The following is a 25,673-nucleotide window of genomic DNA, read 5'->3' as shown; positions in this document are numbered from 1 at the left end:
CAAGCTCCCACATAAAACCTATCCAACTGCTCCAGCAAGACTCCACCTAGCAGAAGTCGAGTGACCTCTCCCTCCTGTGGAAGGCAAGGTCTTTCCAAGCATCGTGTGCTCCTACTGCCAATGGAAAGACCTCCCATGCCTCCTGCTCCTCGGTCATGCCTTAGTAGTTTCTCCCTCTGCCCTGCTGGTCCTCCAAAGCCTCCAGGTTGTTGAAGTCTCCTCCAACAATCTAGGAGTCCACCTTTGGGAGTCCTTCCGCGATCTCCACCTAGAACCTAGTGCATGCCCTAACCTCCGTAGAGGCATAGATATTAAGGACTCCAAGGCACGAGTCCCCAATATCCAATCTGACCCATAGCACCCTCCCTGCCACTATCGTCTCGTGGTCTCATACACAAGCGGTAAGACTCGGATCAATAGTGCTGTGGGCACCTATGGCGTGCTCTCAGTAAGTGTGCGAGCTGCCTGGGAGTACCTTCCCTATCCGCTGGGCCTGGGTGGGGGTAAGCTTGTGCTCCTGTAGAAGTAGGATGTCAATCTGTCCGGCAAGGGCAGGCTACAGCTCCTACTGAACAATCAATTTCCTGGAACCACATGCCCCATTGTAGTGGAGGCTATTCACATTCCAGGATGCAAGGTGTAAGCTCGTGGGGAAACCTGTGACTGACCGAACAGACATCTGTTCGGTGTGGAGGTTGCTGATGAAAAGGAGAAGCTATGAGTCATGCAGGCACTCTTTGTTGCCGGTCTGGACGGCGAACTCCAATCCCCCATGGTGGCCCTTGGCCGGACCACAGGGGTAATAGATGTTCCAGGTGGTACTATCAATGCATCCTTCAGCCATACTGAGAGTCGAGACTCTGTGCACTGGTAGAAACGGGCGGCTTGTGCCAGGGGTCACTCAATCACATCCCTCGGAGCTCTCCACTGTGGAGGGGCTTGAAAGATAATGCTCAGGTAAGGGACCTCGGCACCAGTCTACCAGTTAATATCCATCATGCAACTAGGCCACTGCTGTGCAAATAATGCTAGTTCTTCTTCTCCCATCCACAAGGAGGTGTGGTCCGCCACCTGACTCTTCAACTCTTCCTCTGTTTGTGTCGTCGTCCACTCCCCTAGGTGAGAGGACTGAAGAAAAAAGGCGTAGTTTGGTCCGGTGGTGTTAGTAGATGGACCTTGCCCCTCCTTGACTTACGAACCATAAAGATCCCCACCTCTAGAGGTAGTGGGAACTCTCCGCGCTCCGCAACTCTCAAGTAGGACCATGGGCCACTGCGGAAGAACTGTTGTGGCAACAGGTGTGCCTGTCTCGAGAAAGTGTGACGGGCGGCAGGGGTGGATGAGCTGGTGGCTGTATGGGAGGGGGAGGATAGTTGGTGCAAGAAGGATGTAGGCATGTGTGGCTCATCACCTCTTGTGGGAAGGGGGGGGGGGGGTGGGTCTGGGGGGGATCACCTGAACCAGGTGCGGATCAGAGGGGGTGCTCGGTACGGGGGGTGGGGGGGGGGGGAGGATGATCAAGGGATGGTGGGATGGACGGAGGTACATGGCGGGTGTGGTGGGGGGCTGGTGGCCTTGGAAATGGGGGGCTGTGGGCTAGGGTTAGTGGGCGGGGGGGGGCTGGCATGGGATGTGGGGGGAGGTGGGTGTGGGGACTTAGGAGAGGTAGTCTGTAGTGCGGGTAGTGGATGTGGGGGGTTGTGGTCCTACCGGGTGGGATGGGCAAGGGGGGGCTGTGGAGTGCTCTACCGAGGGGGCATCGCTTGCCCACTTGCTCCTTGCTGCCGAGGCTGGGTTTGAGACGCTGGCTGCGCCCCCCTGCCGTCTCCCTCTCTGTTGTCTTTGGACCCGTGTGAAGCCATCAGCTTCCACCTGCGGGCCTGTCAGCGGAGCCACCTTGGCTTTGAAATGCGCAACCTGCTGCCTGATGCCCAAAGTTGTGGCAGTGCAGGTACTGCCCTGGCTGCCCCGTCACAATGACTTGCTGCCTAAAGGAGTGCCCGCCCGCCTCAAATCTCTAGGATCTGTGGGATATTCTTGACCTCTTTCACTGCCACCCGTACCTTTGGGACTCTTGCAGCTGTCACTGCATCTGCGAAGAACGTGGGAAGGATAGTGCCGAAGAGCCGTCCGAAGAACGCGGGAAGGATTAGACGTGACGGGGGGAGGGGCGCTTGCGACATGACGGGCATGAGCTCGATACCATAAGGTCGCTCACCTGGCTTCTATGCATGCCCCCTCACAAAATGTTACTCAAATGTTTCAAAAAGAAGGGCAAAGGGATTTTATTTCAGGCCTCCAGCATCTGGAGCAGGAGGGAAGAGTTCTCCGGATTTTGCCTTGTGGTTTGATTCTCGGGGAAGGTTTCTTCCACCAAGGGAAGCTCTTTGTGCTCAGCAACAGCAGTTTCCTCCCCATGCATTGATCGCTGGTTTGCAAAGAGGTGACCTTATAGATGTTATTTGCGGTGAAATGGAGTGATTTCAGGCTGGTAAAACTGCAAATGCCAAAGGGAAAGCACTGCAGCAATAGCTTTCCCTGCTCTATTCTATCACAAGGATAGCGTTATGGAACATTAAAGGTGTCTCTTCTGGAAGCAAAATGTATAGACTGTGGGGGACTATTTTCCAACTGTCACAATGTGTGAGCTACCTTTCCTCATTCTATTTTCATGTAAAGAATAAAGATAAAGTGACATTGATGGGTGGCCACCATCTGCAGTGCACAAGTGTGCAGGCAATAAGCAAAAGTAAAATGTAGGCGACTAGGCATAGGCGGCCTTTAGTCCACAGTAAACGCTGCCCGTTCAGTAGCAAATGTTATCTTACTGGCATAGTATCTAGGACCAAGCGTGTACATTATTTTTTCTCCTATACATATATCAACTCCTGGTCTGCGATGTGTAGCTGAGTCAAAAATTCTTTTATTTGGGCTTACCATGTCTACTCTGCAGGAAATTAGTTGATGCATTATGTTGCTCATGTTTGCACAAAGTTCTTCACAATACCTTTATAGCCAGCTGGTGTGCATTTTGTATTTGTTTGACAATTACTGTGGATACTGCAGGTGGCAGTTCATGTAGTAAGTTTAAAGTGGCTTCGCATGTTGTCGGAGGGGCTTTTAATGTTTGTAAAATGTGCAATGATTCACAGGGCCTTCTTGCGGGAATCAATGCAGCTAGATTTGCAATGAGAAAATCCTTGGTTGTGCTAGAGAGAGAAAGTAGCTTCATTGGAACTTTGATCGATGATCTTGTTACGAAGGATTTACGGGAGCCCTACCGTATGCTAACAAGGTGATGATAATTTACATACCCCTACAAATTACATGCCTCGTTTTTAGCATTGTGGAGGTCATGTGGACATCTTGTAAAGTTCCAAACTTGGTGATTTATAGATTTTCTGATGTGTGTTTTACTATAGGAGTTGTACGTGAATGAGTTTTTAAGTCCTAGGACTACCAGTATGTAATTGTTTTACTTTGATTTGCTTAGAGCTATCCCACTGAGTATGTATACACAGCATCACTACTGATTCGGGTTATTTTGCAAGGTGAATGTTCAATCCATCCTTGATGGTTATCAAGCAAGCCAATTACATGTGTGCATTCTTTAGGGGAGCATGTCCACACCTAGTTTTAGATACATATGCCAAGAAGTAATCTGTTTGTGTTGAATGGAAAAAATAGCTGTATTTTGTTTTATATATAAGTAATGGTTGTTGTAGTTTGTTCTGACTGTGATGTATGTAATAAGGAAAAGACTTTTCAATAAGTCTCTTGAATCCTGAAGTCTTTATGAATACAGGCTATATGAAAGGATACCCTAGAAAAGAATCTTGAGCATGGCAGTTGTTGCATTGTCTGGGCAGTCCAGCTTTTGATAGTACTTGCAACACAAGCATAATTTGATTAAGGTTTATTTAAAGAAAAATAAAAACAAAAATCATGCATATTGATGAAAAGTAAGTGTGAACAAGTTGCAAGCATCCTGCTGTTTCCATTAAAATCAGGCATACTCATTCGGACCTTCTGGCTGGTATTACTAGTGGAAATCCCAAGTTACTGATGCAATATCATAAGCTCCTTCATGGTGCCAATGCCAGAGCCACCAGCATCTTTTTCTTACCAAGAGCATCAACATTCAAGGCATGTCTTAGTTTTGTTCTGTGGGGATCACTGTAAGAGGTGAGCTCACTTAGGCCTCTACCTTGTGGTACTGTGACTCTTTTCCCTCTTCGGCCGCTAGTCACCCTCCTCACCTTTGTACCTTGTCTCCACTTGCTGACTGCAACTGCTGGACCTTAGAGCTGAACATCTCCCCTATTGCTGCCATACACATGGTTTCAGCTCTTTACCCTTCATCCTACCTCCATCTTCTCGCCTCTGTCCCTTAATTTGTTGAAGATAGAAAAATGCTAATAAATTGCAAAAAGACAGTGTAGATTGCCCAAGTACATCATAATAAAATGATCTAGTGAACAATCATTGTGGTGGGCTATAGTGTGAGGCCATGTGTGGTGCTAAGTGAAAGAAGGTGCTAGAGTACCGTGTTCACATAAAAGCATCTCTCCTTCTCATTCTCTTTAAGTTTTTCCTCCACTCTTACCCATGCATAGTTATGGGGAAGGGGGACCTCAGAGATGGAAAGAGAAACAAAACTGGGAATGGAAACAAAATTTGGAGTTTTAGGGAGTTTCCAATGACTTTAAGGATGAGAAAGGCAAAAACAGAAAAAGGGAATAGAAATGGAAACATAAATATTGAAATGGCAAAAAAGTGGAGTTTTGAGGCATTCCTAGTAACTATGCTCCCATGTCCCATGGATTATATGAATAGTCTCTATCCTTATCCTAGAGTTTGGAGTAGACACGTTGTGAATGTGAATGGCATGGCTATACCCTGTAGTCTAACTGAATCAAGAAATGATACTAGCAATCAGCTCCTGTCTGTGACAATACCCCTTAATCCACTATGTCTGCAAGTAATCTGGTGTAGGAAGCTTGTTCAAGTGCCAAACAATACGTTATTCTCTCTCAAGGCTACTTAAAGGTAGAGAAGTTTTTGAATCTCAAACAACAAAATCCCACGATAGAATCGTGTTAATATAAGATTTATTTAACTCATCCCAAAGTGCAGATCGGACCAAAAAAAGAAGTATCCATTAGGTTGGTACTGTATGGTATTATTATGTATGGTACGGTGCCTATAGTATGGTATAGTATGAACCTTTTTGCATATGGTACTAGTGTAACCATGTTTATTGTTGCACCAATGATGAGTGTTGAGGCACTAAAATTAGAGTTTAATAAAACCTACAATTAAGGCTCTTTAAGCCAGCCCCAAAAGCACAAATTACTGATTTAATTTAATTTAATGGCTTTTTTTGGCAATAGGTCAATGCACCCCCAATCCCCTATAAATAGGAGCCCAGTGAGTGCAGCCCTTCATCCCCTCAGTCATTCATTTGCTGGTTCCTACCTGCCCTCCTCACTCCCACCTATGTTTACACCGCTTCCAATGGATACCTCATTTTGTGGAGATCTCAGAGTGCTGCCCTTGCTTGTTTTCAGTCTTCTACCAGTCAGGGGTGTTGAGCTAAAATATGCATTACTTGTTGATTAGCCTCTTAAACATCCCCAAAACACACTAAAAATGCTCTTTTAGAGTAAAACCTTAAAACGGGGAGCGGTTCGAGAGAGTTCAGTGGAATCCCTAAAACGGGGAGTGGTTCGAGAAAGTTTGGCGGAAACCCTAATTTTTGGGGCGCCCTTCCACATCTATAAATAGACAGGTTGCCCCCATTCAGTAATCATCCTTGTTTGCAGGTTACACCAGCCCACACACCCTCTGTTGCTGTTGGCGCTCAGTTTCCAGCCTGCAGCCTGCCTCCATCTATTGTCCAGCCATCATCGACTACAGCCACATCATCTTCAGCCTGTCCATTGCTGTAGGCGACAGCTCTCAGCTGCTGGCGACTGCTCCAAACTGTCCCAGACTGCTGTTCAGCCTGCTGTCCATTATCTCCAGGGTCAGCCAACCTACATTTTCAGCATTGCAGCCCTTGACACTCTCAAACACTGTTTCAGCCTGCTGTTTACAGAGGCTGTGCACAGTTTCCCGCCCTTGATCGGTGGTACATTGCTGCATTTACCAGTTTCCAGCCTCCAGACTGTTGCGTTTTGGTGACTAGCCTGCTGCCATTCACTATTCAGCACTCCTACACTCCGAGTGGTGGTCATAGACTTGGGATCCGTTTTCGATGGACGTCACACTGCCCTTGAGCACACTGTACACTTACATTCATTTACAGCATTCATTCACTTCAAAGTTGTGTTCTCTCTCTCCCTTCTTCTGTTTGTGTTTGAGTTTTTGAGTTTTGAGTTTTGCGTCTAGGGTTTGAGTTTGGAGATTTGCGTGTAGAGTTTGAGTTTTGCTCTTTGTGTCTGTGTCTGCGTCTTTGTGTTTCTGTCGTGGTTATACACTGTGTGTCCTCAGTGCAAACCCTAGCAGTCTTCTTAACATGGTATCAGAGCCGGTGCTCTTGTAAAGAGTATACTGCGGATATTGTTGAGAGCTAGTCTTTGTGCAAGGCACACAATATGACTCATAACCGAATCACAATGTCCCAAACACCTTCTTCTCGAGTTCCTATGATGTCTTATTAGGCTTCTCCATCATTGGAGGCCTTGAGACGACATTATGGACTCAGTGAGAAGGACGAAACTCCACCTTTACCAGATTTCACTAACATGACAGAGGAGGACTTTGAGGAGTACTATCGCAACAAGTACGGTGATGTTTACACCTCTCCTACCAGTTTTGCTACCACATTCGGACCAGTTGGTGAGATTGGCCACCTCTCCGATCATGGAGGACATACGGCATTCGGAACGTCTAGGGATCCATCTTCATCATCTCCGCCAGGTCCAATGTCAGGTTTGTACAATTCTTTTGTGTTGCATGAATCAAAACCCTCACCCGTTTCTTCTTTTGAGGTACAGAATCCAGATGGCAACGTATGTGAACTTCAATAGAGGGGGCTCACGCAGCAGACAAAATTGAGGTACATCTACAGCTTCTGTTTTATTTGAGCATATTACACACACTTCTCACTTCCCTTCCATCCCACCCTCTTCTATATCACACCTTGATTATCTCTCATCATCTTTTCAAAATCTTGGATTATACTCCACATCTGCATCACATACCCTAGGGGTTGGATCTACCATCTCCGCTCCCAGCACCTTTTCCTTCTCCACCCCATTCTCTACCTCTTTGCACCATAGTACTTCGTTAGGGGGAATGCCACCCTTTAACACAGTGCCTCTCACCTTTCAGCAAATGAGCACACCCATCACTCTTGGGTTGACTGTGATGGGCATCCCCCTCACTATCCCCAGCTTCAGTTCTCCCATGACCTCTCATATGCAGGGTTTCCATCCTCAACTTATGGTGCGTCTTCACACTCTCCTTGGGTTACAGCTACGCAGGGATTCCCATCTGCTCCCCGTGTTCCCATCCCATCTCCTTGGGTTCCTCATGTGGCTACCATGCGTATGCCTAGTCAGGCCATCCCTACCTGTGGATCCACCTTGCAGACTACCAACATGCTTGGTGGGCACTCTAGGCCGATTCCCAAGTATACTCCACTCTCCCATCCTACCCTCACTACACTTTTTCACACTATCCATCTCTGAGTACTACCACTCCTGTTGCAACGGCCAAGAATGCCTTCACGGATAAGTCACATTTTAACGGGTCAAATTTCACTACTTGGTCAAATTTCATGCAACAAGTGCTTGAGTCTCAGGGTCTTTGGGACCTCGTCATTGGTCTAGAGCCTATGTCGGACCCTCGACTAGCTCACCATGACTACATCCGTCAATGGAGAGTCCGCAATGCTATAGCCAATGTTGAGTTGATGTAGGGATTACTTCTTGAGTTTCACTCTTAGTTGCAGCACTTCTCGCTCGCGTCAGAGCGTTGGAGTCACCTTCTCGATCGCTATGCGGCTCGTGATCATACTTGGCGTATCAATCTCGACTTTGAGCTTCAAGAGTTCTCTCTTAAGGAAGGGGATGATCTGAAAGTCAAGTTGGCTGACTATAGGCAGTTACTTGCCAAGTTCGCCACTGACTCTCCAAAGTCAGATGATGATCAGGTTACATTCTTCTTGAATAAGTTGCCTGCAAAAGACTTTGATTTCATTCAATACATCATCTCCCAACCTCGATTGCCAACCTTCTACGAGTTTGAGTGCCAGTTCTTGCGTTACGTAAGGCTGCATGATCAAGTCCACAAGACCCTTCACATGGACAATGGACCATGGTAGGCCATTAGAGACACTATTTGGAGGGTTTGGAGCTTTGGACCTTAAACAAGATCTACCTTATTTGGTTGTTTTCTTCCAACTAGTGGAGCCAGTAAGGTCGTGAGAATAGTTGTGGTCCAGCACCCAAAAGAGTTGCTCTTTAGAAGGTAAATCCATGGCCTAGATTTAATCTTCTCTTTGTTTAATGGATGGGATCAATGCTTGTGAGTTTGCCTATAATAACTCTACCCATTCTTGTGTTGGAGTTTCTCCCTTTGAGGCTTTGCATGACTATAAAGTGCCTCTTCCTATAGTTCTTTTTCATGAGAAGATTAATCCTCTTGGGGAAAGAAGAGTTATACATGACTTCAATTGATACAACTTTTGATCTTTGATCACCAAGACCCTCATGCAACCTCAAACGAACAAGAACTAGGTAATAGAAGTATCTATCCCACCACCATCACCTAGCCAGCTAGGAAAGCATTTAAGCTTCAACCCTCAAGGAGCCACAGAGAACATCCCATCAAAGCAATCCTTGGTCCTTCCGTGCAACCCATTTTCATAGCACTGCAATGTTTATGTTTGCTTCATTTTGTTTCATGGGTTTTTTCCGAGGGTTCCTCTCAACTTGAGCAAGAAGGGTGCCATTGATGTGCTGCAGATCCGTTTTCTGGTTTGAAAGATGGAAGGGTGTCCTTTTAATGACCCTCTTCTGGCTCTGTTATGCTAGAGAAAGATTTAAGGGTTGTTTTTCTCTTTGTAGCTTTACGATCTTTTTTGAGGTGAAGAACTGATGAGACTAATTGTTTATTGGAGAGGAAAAAGGCAGCAAGGATCTTCAAGACGTTGGGTCTCATGCATGGGAGCTAGTGGATAGCTTACATCTGTGCACAGAGAGCACAGGCTTCAGCTGCTATTGAAATCAGGAATGGATTGCCCAGATCACTTTGGAATTTTGCACAACTGTGCCCAAGGACATGGATACAAAAGTGGCTTTTAGTTTTTGTGCTGAAACATTCTGGGAATTAAATGTAGTCAAATGCTGTTGGCTACGAGCATCACTAATTGGAAGCCATGATGTGTTCACATTTCAGACTCTGAATCGAAAGTTGAGTTTATGTTCAATGTTCAATGCTTTATTGTACCTAGAAGACTGTTTGCTCCGGGTATTTTGTACAAAATTGATGCAATATATCTTAAATTAGGGACTGCAGAACAGGGTAGGGTCTACAAAAAGTAAAGGCATTCATAATTTATGTGCCAAAAAAAAGTGACATGTGCATCCAAGTGAAGCCTTTTTTGCTTTGTTTTTAAAAAATCATTCATGAAACAGCTGTCCTGATGTTAGTTCGCTAGTCTTCATCTCTGGGTTCTTTTTCTTTAACAGGAGCCATGTTAGGTGTCTTCCTGGCTGTGCATAGAGTGACTGCAAGAGATTCATTATCTTCTATTGGTACTGCATTATTCATGATGTTGTTTTCACTTGATGTGATAGATTAGCGTGAGATTTAGAGTCTTTAAATTTGTAATCACAGATTTATTTCCTATACTCTCTCTCTCTCTCTCTCTCTCAGATTTGAATTAATGAAAAGAAATATTTACAAATGGCCTTTTGGCCAGCCAAGCTTCTCTCCACCCTGTGGTTAGATGATTGATTATGCAATTAACTATCAGGTTCAGTCTGTCAAAATAATGTTTTTTTCTTTTGCAAATCTGCCACTAAAGCAGTGTCGTGATTTTTGAGCAGCCGGTCCGAGCATAGGCTACTTTTGCGGGCAGATAATGCTGATAGTCGTTTAACACCACTGGCACATGAGCTAGGTCTGATCGATAGCAGAAGATGGCAGTGCTATCAAGAGAAACAATCTCATATAGAACAAGAAAAGAGACGATTGCGAAACACAAGAATTACTGGTATTTTTGGATTTTGTGATATGGCGTTGTCTCTATGTAGAGAATCTCTTGATTTTTATTAAATGCTTGCTCAGCCTGATCTCTGTCATTTATGTTGAATAGCCTCTGATCAAATGGGGCCTGAATTGGAATCACTTTCTGGTCAAGCTATAAGGGAGTCAGTCACTTTGGAATTAATATTGAAGCGCCCTCGTGTACACTATAATCTTTTGGATAAACATGGTCATGGCAACCCATTACTCTCATTTCATGAAAAGGAGTGCGTTGAAGTGGATGTTAAGTATGAGGGATTCATAGTACGTGAGCACATGTTACTTGAAAAGGTATGCTCTTCAAAATTTTTATCTTTGCACAATATCATATAGATGCTTTAGAAAGAGCTGCCTCTAGTGATTTGATCCCCTTGAGTGGGTGCATGTTAACTATGGATTGATATCCAAGGCTACAATATTATTTGAGAATTGTCTTACATTTTCCTTGTGGTGATGTAATAATTTTTCTAATTTTGCAAAATGTGTTGTGGCATGCATATGTATAGTATAAAGAAAGACAAGAATGAAGGTATATTAGGGAGGGGGCAGAAGAGAGAGCACCTCTAGGGGAGGGGGGATGAGACTTTTTCTTGTCTTGCAAAACTAACCTATAGAACAACTCAAGTACATCAATCACCATTCACACATTCCACTTAGTCATAATCAATTGGACAAGTACAAAAGAAAAAGTAAAACTAAACTCTAAGGTCAACCTATCCCTACCAAATAGGAGTATAATAATATATCAAAAGATCCATTTTCCCTATCTTTGATCTTCGTATACTCAGGCCAATTCTTGTTTTATGTCCTTAAGCTGGGTGGGTGTGAGCTCATCTGTCATCGAGATCTTTGTTTCTTGCAAGGATTTATTTTGCTTCATTACCTCTATCTTTACTTGCATTGTTATGCATCAAAATATCAGAAGCTTTTCTTTGACCATGATTGAGAGATCTTCAATATTGATGAAGGGAATGACCTTACACGCTTTTATTTGTATTTTTCCTCCACCACCACCACCACCACCACCACCACGATCATCATCATCATCATCCTCCTTTTTCTTTTTCTTCTTCAATCTTCTTTTAAGTTTTTAACTTCTTTTCGATTACCTAAGCCCTTAACCTTAAGTCTTAAGACTTAAATCTCTTTCAACTTCCATCCTTTTTTTCTTCCAAGCTGAAAGTCTAGAGTCGAGAGTTCCTAAGCTCTAATCATGGCTCCAAATCTATTTTGGAGGCACATCACTTCAATCAAGGGATACGAGGGCTCCGGTGGATCAAAAAAGTGGCGATGCAACTATTGTGGATCGGAGAAATTGGGGACTGTAACCCGCGTGAAAGACTACTTAGCATGCCTCTCCAACAAGGTTATTGAGCCTTGCACAAATGTGCCAGTAGAAGTAATAGTAAGTCTCCATCTTTGGTGCCAGAAACATATGGGGATTGTGCTACAAGAGCATGAATCCTCTAATCCAAAACCACATAGAGCTAATGAAGCTCAAGTGGGAGAAGATAAGCCTAGTGGGTCTAGTAGCGCTAGCTCAATTGGAGATGCGAGTAGTCTATCAAAAAGAAGTAAATCCGTATCCATATCAAGTCCTAGTGCAAAAAGAACTCTGTTACTATATTATAATGGTGGTGGATAAATGGGCTCACTATATGGTGCAAGTGTCCATGCAGGACTTCAAAGGCAAGCTATTGCAAAGGCAACTAGGGAGCTCACTTGCTTATTCATTTGGTATGGCATCTCTTTCAATGTGGCCACTACATATCAACAAAAGAAGACAATCAAGGCAGTGAGCCGCACAGGGTTTGAGTAGTAAGGGCCCTTCACAAATGCATTATATACATGAGAGCTTTGAAAGAAAAAGGTATCTATGGAGGCTCAATTGGAGCCCTTGAAGAAGACATAGGTGAAATATGGATGCACAATTTTACGCGATGGATGGTCGGATATGCATCAAAGCAATGTATATAATATTCTGGTATTTTCATACAAAGGATCATGTTCATTAAGGCCAGTGATACTTATGTCTCAGATCTCACCATCACAAGAGCTTTCATATGGGAGCAGGTGCGATAGGTCATCATGAAAATAGGAGTCAAAAATGTAGTACAAGTAGTGACAAATAATGGAAGCATTTGCATGTCCATGGGATATGTGCGATAGGTCATCACAGACATAGGAGTTCAAAATGTGATGCAGATAGTGACAAATAATGAAAACATTTATATATCCATGGGATAGATGCTTAAGGATAAGTTTCCTAGTATCGTATAGACTCTATATATATTACATTGCCTTGTGCTCATTGAAGATGTTAGGCAAATATCTTAGATAGATAACATCTTCAAGATAGCAAGAAGCATGGTAAGATTTATGAAGAAGGAGGTCATTTATCACTTCATGTTTGAAGTCAAAAGCACACTTGAGCTATTGAAGCCCTCTACCAGTAGATTTACTTATGTCTTATTGTATTGGAGAGATTGACATGGATCCGTCCAAATTTTATACAAATCATTGCATATCAAGAATGACTCACATACTTATATATTGATTGGTTGATATGGATCCATCCAAATTTGATACAAATCATTGCATGTAAAAAATGGCTCACATACTTATATGTTTACTGCATTGGAGAGGTTGATATGGATCCACTCAAATTTGATACGAACCATCGCATGTCAAGAATGACTCACATATAGTGAGAGAGAGTCTTCAAAAGCTTTTACTTTTAGACATAACTTTTTAAATGAGAGTTGATGGGTTGAGACAAAGACATCAGTAAAAAGTCTTACTTCTATTTACACTGTCTTGTGCATCACTGATATAGAGGGGAGTACTTTGGGCCTTCTATATGAATATATGGATAAAATTGGTAAGGATTTATTTTTCAGTAACTTTTTATCCCAAGATAAGTTATTGTTTAACTTTTACATATGTAATATCGATAATTGTTAAAGACTCATTGATAATTATTGTAATCTATTTTATCTATTATTCATTGCTCTCAAAAGTTGATGAGATTCATGCAACGTAGAATGCATAATGGAATTGGTTTCATAAATCAAATCCATGTTTCCGTGCAAATATTGCATTCCCTTTAGTGCAATAAGGAGCAGTGGACTAGCAAGGAGTTGGAGTAGGACTTCATGAAGTACATGAGGCATCTCAAAAGGAATGGTCTAGATATGATTAGAAGAGTAGAGGATGATTTATTAGCATTCCATAAATATTCTCGTCATTTTGGTTACTCGGCTTTGAGAGACGGAACTTCAACCCATCTCTTAGTGGGAGATATTGCAATTGTGCTCCTACTTTGGTATGTAAGTCGTGACTTTTATGTTTTGATAATCTAATGCATTATATTATCTAGGTTCTATAGTCTATTGCCTACTTAAATGTTGATTTTGTAGCTTGCCTATTGCCTAATCTCAATCTCTTAAATTTGAATAGGAACGCATTGTCACTGGTATGATATCGTAAGATTGTAATTCAAGGCCTTACAACAAGAACTAGAGCATACGAACCCTCTTTACACCAAAAGGAGAAACAAGCTCACAATAGCAGAGTTAAAAGCGCTTAGTGTTTTGTCATTGCAATCTTCAGCTTCTTAAGAGAACCGCTCTATTTCCTAAGCTCTCATAGGTAATGAATTGTATTATATGTAACGTAACTTTTTAAACCTTGTAACTACTTGTAATTGGATTGTAAATTGTAATATGTATGAACATTAAACATGTTGAAACTTTTTTCATATCATTGTCTTGTTTATCTTTACAAGTGAATTTGACAAAATTGATATAGAGAAGATGTGTGTTAAGAAACCACTTTTTCAATTTACATAGTTCATTTAGGGTTTTGTACTGATAGGCCCAAAAAGTGTTGGTATTTACATTTTGGCTACTTTTTTAGTGGACGCCTATACAGTGGTGCATCACCCTAGACAGCTTATGCCTATTCTTCACCACTCTTTTCATTCATTCTTTATCACTTCTTTCAGTCATTCTTCACTACCTTCTTTGATCACCACCACCATTTGGTAAAGTAACAATTCATTACTGAATGGCTAGATTGATCTTTCACATGGGATATTAAGGTCTATTTCCACTACTATTGTCTTCTCTCACCAACTCCTTCCATTGCCCTCACACCCCTTCAGGAGCACATTGCAATTTGTGGCTCGTGGCTGCCTTCACCCTTCCTCTTCTAATTTAAGCGCTTTGTTTCATCGTTAGGCCTTGCATTTGAAGCATCTTCCACCTAGCATCACCATCCTTTGCTTGGCATCAGAACCCTTCTCCTTTGGGCTACACCTTTACTTGTGTTTTTCAGTCTAGTGTGTTGTGCTAAGAAATGCACTTAGCCACTTAAACAGCCCCAAAACATGCTTATTTTAGGCTTATTTTAGCCAAAACCCTAAAACGAGGAGCGGATCAAGAAAGTTAAGTGGGAGAGGATCTAGAACCCTAATTTTCTATAAATTGGCAGCCAGCCCTCCACTCTTTACAATCTTGTTTTTGCAGGTTTTAGGTGTTTCTAGCTTGCTGGCCACACCCCGGTCACAGAGGACATCTGAGCCCTTGCTCCGTTGACCGCCGCTAGTGATCATTTTTCACATCTCTGACGGCATTAAATGACTGCAGTCCCCGCCGCTCCCTCAACAGTTGTTCTTCACCTTCTAGTAATTACTTTCATAGCCCACTGCCCAAAGAACTGTGTTTCACTCTCTTCATTGTGTAGATTCCCACAGGTGCTGCCATTTGGTTTAGGCAGGATAGTGCAGTTATCTTTTGAGATTCGGCTCCGTTGTATCAGCTTTTCTTCTCATAACATGATTCAATCTACCATCACCACGTTCTTATGTTCTTGAGTTTCTCTTATCTCTCATTGTTTGCCATACACACACTGTGTTACTTCCACAAAACCTATTGTCTCTCTACATTGTCACTTATTTTGACATGGTATCAAAGCATACCTATTATTTTTTACATGGTATTAGAACCAAAGATGCACATTGAGCCATGAAGATCCTTTACATCAGAGAAGGCAAAGACAGGTTGCGGACTTGGCATGATCTACTGATTTTCCCATTCATTTCCGTTGCATCACTAGGAGACAGAGATGCCCTTCTCTTCTTCTTCCACCCACCCATCCTTTTACAGGTTGACACTCCGGTACTATACCTTCTCCACAGGCAGATGGATAAACCACTCGGTGCTCCTCTTCCAGTATTACTAGAACCCTTATTAATGCTTGCCGCCTTGGACCTTTGCTCTCTACATCGCTGGAGTATATGTGTCTACCCCCAGACACTCGTTGTGCCACCTCTCCCTTTAGGGCCATAAAGTTTATTCTGCACCAGCTTTCAAATTTTTATACTCAAGGCAACAAGACGCATCCAATGCGCACTAAGCCCTTTCGAGCCACAGGAGGATCGATTGGTACCATGGCCTTCTCACGACCACCACAATGCGCTACGAAGGTTGCTTCTACTTTTAGGGTTTAAGAATGCTATCTCGACAACCCGCGGTTCTACAATGTGCTCCTCCAAGAGACGGTGATTGTTGGATACCATCTCCTCAGCAGTCCGCTCCTTTGTAAGACAGTGGTTGTTCAACCCCTTATATTACTTCGGCTCCATAGTCTGCTCCACTGAGAGGCAATACTATTGCCCATCCTTGGCTCAACACGAGCCTCACCTTTTCCCACCCCTAACTACTGAAGTTCGAGAGGCCACCTCTGGGAGTTCGTCGACATCTTCAATACCCTAGCTACCTTCTTCGACACGACCAATAGCTCTTCCTTTGTCATCAGATGATTCGGAGTCTGTGATCCATGAGTTTTTGGATTCCCTATCTCTTATAGAGGGGGATTCAGAGAGGGATGTACTCTCTTTGTCCTTAGAGGGGGCTTCTACTTATTTAGCTTCAAAGGGGGCCCTTGCACCTCCACCCTTAGGAGAGGGACCTACTAATCATAAAGTTCGTCACCCACCATTTACTCTTTTGGGATGATTATCCTCGAGCAATTATTTCTTCCATTGATACCCAGGATCTTCAAAGACAGCTTAGATCAAGGCCTTGGAGGTTCAATTATGACTTGGTGACAAGACCTTCGAATTCCTTCTAGCATAGAGTTACTGAGCTAGTGGCTTCTCTTCCAAGCTGGAATCAAGTATTATAGTTCATTCCATCTACTGCTCCTTACTACAAGTTATCTTTTAGGTAAAATCTTGGATCTTCGAAATCCTCTTCTTTATCGTCTCTCTCTTCGCTTCTCTTTCTTCATTCCTTTTTGGGTCTAAGAGGAATGTTGAGAAACCAATTCTTCAATTTACACAATTTATTTAGGGTTTTGCATTGATAGCCCAAAACAGTTGGTGCCCACATTTTGATCACTTTTTCAGTGGCCGCACACACAGTGGTGTGTCACCCTAGACAATTCATGTCTATAAATACACAGTCACTTTGTTCATTCCTCACGACTGTCTTCATTCATTCTTCATCACTCCCCTCGGTCATTCTTCACCATCTTCTTTGGTCACCACCTCCACTTTCCTTCTCTCACCAGTCCCTTTCACTACCATCACATCCCTTCAAGAGGACATTGCGGTTCGTGGCTCGTAGTTGCCTTCACCCTTCTTATTTTGCTTCAAGTGACTTTAGGACTTACGTTTGGAGCAGCTTCCACATGGCATCACCATTCTCTGCTTGGCGTCAGGATTCTTCTCCTTCATGTTATATCTTTATCTACATTTTTCAATTTGGAGGTCTTCTGCTTGCTTGGCATTATCATCTCCGGCTTGGTATCAGCATCCTAGTCTCTGGTGACAATCTCCATCACTTGGTGTCAATGATTTCATCACTCATTTATCACAGGGGCTGCTAGGACTTGTGTTTTAACAACCTGGCTCCTTCATCATGTGGTGTCACTCATCTATCACAGAGACTGATGGGACCTGCGTTTTTGCAGCCCAACTCATTCTCCATTATCCACAGTCATCATTATCTACCTAACGTCAACATCTAGGTTGCTCTCCCTATGTTTGACAACTCCGGCATTCTAAATTTGCATTTTACTACCCAGATCACTCTCCAACACCAATGGTTTGCAATTTGCCTCCTCGACAACTAGTGATCAAATTTTTGAGACGGCATGAGAGGATTGCGATCCCTCTTCCTCAACAATTGTTCTTCAACTTCCAATGATTACTTTAATAGCCCACTATCCAAAGGACTGCATTTCACTCCCTTCAATATGCAGATTCCCATAGGTGCTACCATCTAATTCAGACAGAATGCTGCAGTTATCTTTTGAGCTTCAGCTCCATTGTATCAACTATTTTTCTCATAGCATGATTTAGTGCATCATCATCGTGTTCTTATTGTGTTTCTGAGTTTCTTTTCTTTCTCGGTGTTTGCCGTACACACTCCATGTTACTCATCGCAAGCCCCTAATATCTCTTTGCATTGTTGCTTATTTTGGCATGGTATCACAGTGTATCTGTTATTTTTGACATGTGAAATCCTGGAGATACCATAGGAGGAGTGGAATATCTACTTTATGCTCTATGAGGAGCTATTGGCACTAGTATATGAGACTCATGCACAAAGAAGGGCTAGAGTGACTAGAGTGAGGGCCATACGTAGTTGTGTAGCACAGCTAGAGTTTGAGGCTTCTTCTTCATTTTCTTGAACTAGATCCTCAGAGTCAGATGAGGAGATGGTGTATGGATCCTTAGAATCATAACTCATAGACTTTGAAGATTGGAGTCATGATATCTCAGAAGTCAATTTGGCATTGCAGTTACCAATCATGAGTGGCATTACACATACACATGATGATATCATGATTGTTCATTGATGTTGATACTCAGTCGTTACTAGTACTCAATATTCACATGACATAGTTACATGTATCTTAATTTTGCTTATTATGCAATCTAGTTTCACCGTTCTTGATGTTAGTCTTTAGAATCATGAGTTATAAATTATAATTCAATTTGTTGTTTAAAATTTTGAAAACTGAGTCTTAGTTGCCTTAGCCATTGAGTCTTCACTTGTGACACGTGTAATGAATCATGATTTCGATCATATGACATGAAAACTCAAAGTTTTGTATGAAATTTAGGTACATGTTGTTGTAGGCATTGATGTATTTTGTACATATGTAGTAACGTATTTATTTTAGTGTACAATTTGAGACGTCATTTCCCCATTTTCAAAAATTGGTTGAATTCCAAAACTCTGGTTTTTCTCATATCTATTTCCCCAATACTATGATTAAGGCTATGCTGCCTTGACCACTTGAGGGACAGCCCCTTGACCAGGGGTGGCAATGACTACTTCGCCCTACTTTAGCTGAATTGGCGGACATGTGAGTTTCAAGGCTATATATATATATATATATATATATATCTATATATATATATATATATATATATATATATATATATATATATATATATAGAGAGAGAGAGAGAGAGAGAGACAGCGATGGCGCGTTTGATGCCTTCTGACGCGCGGATGCGTTTTCCTGCACGGCGCCCTGTCTGACGTCGTCTCGTCGCTTCTGTTCTGCCCACGTCTCGTTGCGTCCCGCTTCTGCCTACCCGTCGCCCTCTGCTGCGTGTTGGACGGGACCCGCCATCCACTGCCGTCCCATTTCCTGCGCGAGACATCCGCGTGGAGAGAGAGCCGTCGCCTGTTTGCTTTACCTGCGTACCGTTGAGGCCTGGACCTGCGCCATCGCCTGCTGCACACCAGGTCGCCTGGACCTGCGTCGTCGCTTGCTGCACACCAGGTTGCCTGGACCTGCGCCATCTATCCCGAAACCCGGTATGCTCTCGCTGTTGTCCCATCTGCCCTACGTAAGGTCTGCTGCCGGTGGGTGCCTGCAAAGAGCATCTTGTGGTGACGCGCCTGGAGAGAGAGAGAGCGGGCGAGAGAGGGTCAGTCCTCCTTCGAGATCAGATCGTGATACACGATGGCTGGTTTGGATCTGGATTTCATAGACCAAATGGTGGCAGCACTTGGCCCGGATTATGATGCTGAGGAACTTGAGGATATGGTTCCGTGCAACGAAGAGATGCCCCCTGGTCCCGACATCCAGCCTGCGGGTAAACGTACCAAGCATACTTCGGAAGAGATCGGTGTTCATTAGGATCGTTCCTATGCTCAGGTTGCTTCAGATTCTGTGGACTCTCAGGATGTTGACTGGGAGCATTTGCTGGAATTTGCCAACACTTTGCTTGGCGATTATGTTTAACATAATCAAGAAGTCTTTTTTGACTCTGCACCTGACGATGTTCTGGAAGCCACCGTGGACCCAAAAACTGTGCTACGCTCCTTTTCGGTGTTTTATGATCGCGCTGTGATACTCTTCTTCACTGGTCGAATCCCGCTACTTTCCCGTATTCGCCAGTGGCTGCACAGTCTGCTACAAGGGGAATGTGTTGAAGAGATTTTTGTTGGGTCCCGAGGTTTTTTTGAGTGATGATTGGTGGTCTTCCGCTTGCTTCAGCTCTTTCCAAGCGACGAATCTCCAATGGCAACTGTTTCTTTTGCACCACTACTGTGGAATCCGCCCGCCACCGATTTATTTCTTGCCCCGTCGCTAAGAAAGTCTGGTTATTTTTGTCGGCTGTTTGGCAAGGGGTGGTTGGTTTCACCCTGCGCCCCTTTGATTGGGTTTTCGGGCAGCCCAAATACCCCACTCCGGCACAGCCACATATGAAGCTCATGTATCATTTTCTTCGATATTGGGGCTGTTGGCATAACTGGACCATTCGGAATGCTTTTCTTTTTGACTCAGCCTATAATGTTCAGCGGCATATTGTGAGGCTTAAGGGCCTCTTGTATTGGCAGTTAGATCTTCTCCAGCATTCTGATTTGCGCTCTAGGGAGGACTTACGTCCCTGGCATATGGCAATTTGCTTTGTGTCTTTGCCATGACGTTGTAACTTGTAGTACTTAGAACCTCTTCACATGATGGCTTAGATTGTCGTCATGTATCTTGTAATCAAGTAATCTTGTACTTTTTTCGTAATTAATACAATTACCTTTTACGAAAAAAAAAGAGAGAGAGAGAGAGAGAAGTGATGGTGAGGAGACGGATGGCGACCCTTCTGCTTCCGTGGGCTGCCTCGTCAGTTTTTGCACGTTGACCTGCCCTGTTGCTACACCGCTCGTCTGACTTGTCCGACCCGTCGCGGGACCTGCCATCCGACTTGCACGTCGACTTGCCCCGTCCTGTTCGCTGTCAGACCTGCCCTCGCCTGTCAGATGCCATCGCTTGCCAGACGCCATCGCCTGCCAGACCTGTGCGCCCTCGCCTGTCCGACGCGGCCCTCGCCTGTCAGCCGCCGCCATCGCTTGTCAGACATTGCCCGTGCCTGTCAGCCGCCTCCCTCGTCTATCAGATGCCGCTCTCGCCTGTCAGACGCCGCCCTCGCCAGTCAGCCACCGTGGTGCTCACCCCAGGTAACAACTCGTCTGTGGCAGTGTCTCGCAGGGTGCACAGATCTTTTCTTCCTCTCAGCGAGAGGCAGCATCCACAGTTCGAGTCTGAGCCTGCGTCCCTGGGTTCTGCAACTTGCGCACGGAGACAGAGCAGCCCTGCCTTTACACAAAGAGAGAGAGAGAGAGAGAGAGAGAGAGAGAGAGAGAGAGAGAGAGAGGCGATGGCGGACTTGGCACCCCCGTGACCTAACGACTCGATTTTGGCCATTGCGCAACCGTCGAACCCTGCCGTCAACCCCTGCCATTGCTGGGCCGCCGCCCTGTTGACTTCCTTATCGTGGGTCTGCTGCGTGCTGTCGACGGCTCCCGTGCCCGTCGTTTGCTCCTGTGTCCGTCGCCTGCACCTGCGCTTGTCGCCTGCTTCTGCGCCCGTTGCCTGCACCTGCGCTCGTCACCTGCTCCTGTGACCCTCGCCTGTTTGCTGCACCCCGCCTTCTCATCGATGGTCTGCTGCGCCCGTCGCCAGCCAACTGACTCCGCCCGCATCTGCACCGCCCGTCTGCCCCCTCTGGCCCGTTGTGTGACCTGCCATCCGTCCTACCCGCCATCAGGGACGACTTTGCCGAGGAGAGACAAATCGATTGCAACAGACGACCTTATGCCAGTGCAGTTCTGCCCTGCCCCTGTATGAACAGCCTTCTCACTGCCAGTCAGGTACAGACCTGTTGTGCGAGCAGCCAGACTTCAACACAGTCCCTGTGCGCCCTTCTGCAGACAGTTACAGGCCCCCAGACTTACAGGCTTAGACCTGTGGTCAAAAGGCTTGCATACAGGCATCTGCAAGGACAGAGAAATCTGATTGCAAGGACAGGTCACGTCAGAGAGAGAAGAGAGCAGTATGGCTGGCTTGGATATGGATTTTCTAGACCGGACGGTGGGAGCCCTTGGCCCTGATTCTGATACAAAGGAGCCAGAGGATATGGTGCCGTGCACGGAGGAGATGCCTCCGGGTTCTGAACTGCCGCCTGCGGGCAAACGCTCCAAACATACTTCTGACGAGCCAATGGGTCCTTAGGAACGTTCCTATGCGCAGGTTGCCTTTGATCCTGTGGATTCGCAGGAGATTGACTGGGAGCATTTGTTGGACTTTGCCAATACTCTGCTTGGCGATTATGTCCAGCATAATAATGAAACTTTTTCTGACGCGGGAACTGATGACGTGCTGGAAGCCACGGTGGACCCGAAATCAGTCTTGCGGTCTTTTTCGGTGTTTTATGACCGTGCCGTTATACTTTTCTTCACTAGCAAGATCCCGGTGCTTTCACATATTCGCCAGTGGATGCACCATTTATTGCAAGGGGAGTGTGTTGAGGAGATCTTCCTTGGACCTTGCGGCTTTTATGAGGTACTGTTGAAATTGGAAACACATCGAGCTGAGCTCCTGTCCAAGTTGCCATTATTCTTTGATCGCCGCTTGGTCCATGTTGTACCATGGCGCCCTATCGGAGACTTCCAGCGTCTGCTTCAACGAGAATGCCCGGTGTGGGTGGAAGTGGAAAATTGTCCGGCGGTCTATTGGCCATTGTTGAAGGATGCAATGGCAGTTGTGGGAATGGTGCTGGTTCCCCCAAGCCTAAGGGCTATGAATCGAAACCGTTTATGCATGTTATGGGACACGGCCAGGAAATGGCCTACGTGGCTTCACCTCAATTGTTTTGGCATGCATCCTTTGCATTTTCACTTGAAATGGGGCAACTTTGCAGGACACTGCTTTTCATGTGGTAAATTGGGGCATTTTATGGCCGAATGCCCCGAAAGACAACCGTCGTCCGAGGATGCGCATGTTGTGCTGCCTAAGGATGACATGGTGCTTGATGCCCTGGCACAGGAGGCCCTTCAGCCACCTAATGTCGTGGATAAAGGCAAACAACAAGTCCTGGGTTTGGATTCCCGTAGCACTGATTGGATTGAGGCATGTCAAAAAAAAGGTAAAAAGTTGGATGCAGGCTTGGCGGATCCTGGCCTAATGCTTCACAGGATTCCGTGCGTACGTATAGGCGCAGGAAAGAAATGTTCACTTCACAGCATGCTGCGCGTATTATGGCCCCGTCTGCCCCCCGTAATCAGTCTACAAGGAAAGTCTATACAGACGGTCCCAAGGGCCCACCTGCTAAGCTGGCGTTTGATACAAAAGGTAATGTGATTACACCCTGGGATCGGTGTTATTGGCTGATTTTCTGGATGAAGGTGTCCTGGATGCTCTCGCGGAAAAGGTGAAATCGAGGCAACAGACACCTCGTTCCTGACTTCCTTTTTTTGAAGATATATAAAGATAGCCACATGGAATGTGCGAGGCATTTGCTCTCGCCATAAGCAACATGCCATGTGGACTGTCTTGCATGAGAACTAGTGGGATGTATTGTGTGTAGTTGAGCACAAAAGTCACGGTGAAGCACGAAAAGTTGTGGATTGTCATGGATTCTGTCTGTTTTATGCAGGGACACATGCTACGCATTATTCGGGTGTGCTGATCATTGTCCATGAGAAATACCAGCCTGTTCTTATTAAAAATGATGTGCAGGGCTGCTTTCTAGTAATCGAAGTCTTATTTGAAGGAGAGATTTTATGGTTGCTGGGCCTCTATGCTCCGAATGATCCTGCATCCCGACGGGATCTTTGATCGACTTTGCAGGGCTCGATGTCACTTGGCCGAAGTGGGTTTTTGATGGGAGATTTCAATATGTGTGTTGACTCTTCTCAATCCACTTCAGGGCATTGGGTAATGGATGCGCTGGAAAGCCGGGTGTGGAATTCATTTGCTTTGCGCGTACTTAAGCAAGATCTTTGGTCGTGGCTTCCCCTTCTTTTTCAGGGTTTACTTTTTATTCCGCCCAATATGCAACTACTTGGTCGCGGTTGGACCGAATGTATATCATGCAGGGGGATGATTTTCTTCCCGAGATGCTGGAAATGAAGGTCTTGTAGCAATATGCATTGTCGGACCATTTCCCCCTCCAGCTTGAGATGCGGGCACAACCTATTGCACCTTTTATGCAGTTGCTGGATAGGCTCCCTTTATGTTTCAACTCCTCTTATTTGAAGCATCCAATTTTTTAGGGCTATATGCAGCAATTGATTGAGAGGTTCTTATTGGACTTCACCTCTGAGGGCTTGGCTTCCTTTGCACGGCTGCTCTATAATGTGCAACGGGTTGCTCGGTAGTATGGGATCCATCATGCCTCTCTTTGTCGGCGACGTCGACATGCAGCAGAGGACTTACTGGTTTTGGTCCGTTCGTTGCTCGTGGATACCCCAGATGATGATTTTCTGCTGTCACTGGAGATGCGTATGGCCCATCTTATTCAAGTGTTTTAGTTGAAATCTTATCAGCAGGCCAAGCTGCACAACTTGACTGGCACATTGTAAGATAGTGCCTGCTGGTCTCATAAGTTCTTTCGCGCCTTGCATGCTTCTCCTACTCTCGAAAATATGACTAGACTCCAGGATTCGGAAGGTCGCATGGTCACTGATCCGCACACCATTGTCAATATGTGCAGAAATTATTTTATGGAACTTCTTGGTTCTTCTCCCTCGCCTTCTAGCCAGGTTGTGCATGCCCGCTTGGTCTTCTATCACCTAGTCCGCCAACAGGTTCCACTTGATATGCAAGCCACTTTGGAGGCGGATATTTGCGAGGAGGAGGTTATGGATGTTTTGTTACACCTACTTAAGGATAAAAGTCCTGGTTGGGATGGTCTCACTAATGAATTCTTTGAGAACTTGGCCACACAGCTGGTGAAGCCATTGGCGGTTATGTTTCAGCAGGTTTGGGAAACAGGGGTCATGCCTTCCTCATGGAAAGAAGGCCTTATCAAACTGATTCCAAAGGTCCCTTCGCCGTCAATGCTGCAACATTGGAGACCAATTTCTTTGATGGGCTCGATGTATAAAATCTTTTCCAATATGGTTTCATTAAGGGCCGCAACATTCTGCATAATATCTTAAATGTGCAAATGGCTATTGACTATGCGCGGCACTCCAGTCAGGAAGTGGTATTGATTCAATTGGACTTAGAAAAGGCTTTTGACTATGTGGACTGGTCTTTCATTGCAGATCTCATGTCTGCTATGGGTTTTGGTACTCGGATGTCCCGATTGATCTACACCATTAGTGTTGCAGCTTCTTCAAGAGTTATGCTCAATGGTGGGGTTACAGAGCCATTTGTCCTTGCACGCTCGGTCAGACAGGGTTGCCTTTTGAGTCCTCTCTTCTTTGCCTTGGCGACTCACCCGGTCCTTTCAATGTTATCCTCAATGGCGGCTTCTGCTCAGCTCGCAGGATTGTCTCTTCCTTTGGGGCAGCACTTCATTAGCCAATCTTTGGCTGATGACATCTTTATGATTTTGCGGGCGGACAGGGACAACATTCGAAAGGCATTAGATGTTTGGACGCTCTTTGGTCAGGCCTCTGGTCTTCGCATCAATGCCTTTAAATCAGCCATACTCAGTTGCATGGAGCCTGATTAGGCTGGCAGGGCCAGGTGGTTTCCCGTGGCTCCATTGTCAGGCATCTTGGATACCCATTGGGGATGGATGTACGGGCAAAGGAACTACTGGTGTGGATTTCACAAAAATTGGCGGCGAAGTTTATATTTTGGAAGTTGCAAGCGTGGCCATTCCATGTCCGCCTCAAAGTGGCTCAGACAATTATGCTACCAATACTAATGTATTTCCTGCCATTGTTGCCGTGGACGCCTACTACTTTGAAAGCTCTCACTCATCCCATTCGTTTCATGCTATGGAAGAAGGATTCACTGCAGGCAGGTATTTCGTGGATTTCATGGTCACATACATGTACCCCTAAACGCATGGGTGGTGGAGCTGTTTTGGATGCAGAAACTCATATGCTGGCTCTTCATTGGTCTCTTTTTCGTGCCATGTGTGTGGA

General features: G+C 45.0%; 1 protein-coding gene across 1 annotated transcript in view; it reads left to right on the top strand.

Moving 5' to 3' along the window:
* The window catches only part of LOC148018430 (glucose-inhibited division family A protein), a 172,313-nt gene that overhangs the window by 128,818 nt on the left and 17,822 nt on the right, over positions 1–25,673 (top strand). The window contains exons 9-11 of the mRNA XM_087661793.1: positions 3,153–3,295; positions 10,062–10,228; positions 10,331–10,551. Coding sequence (XP_087517919.1) covers positions 3,153–3,295; positions 10,062–10,228; positions 10,331–10,551 — 531 coding nt within the window. The remainder of the gene's footprint in view (positions 1–3,152; positions 3,296–10,061; positions 10,229–10,330; positions 10,552–25,673) is intronic.

Source organism: Lygodium microphyllum, chromosome 21 (assembly GCF_053477565.2).
Source record: "Lygodium microphyllum isolate KBCC chromosome 21, Lygodium_microphyllum_v1.1.10, whole genome shotgun sequence".
Taxonomy (NCBI): Eukaryota; Viridiplantae; Streptophyta; class Polypodiopsida; order Schizaeales; family Lygodiaceae; genus Lygodium; species Lygodium microphyllum.
This window is presented reverse-complemented; position numbering and strand designations above follow the sequence as displayed.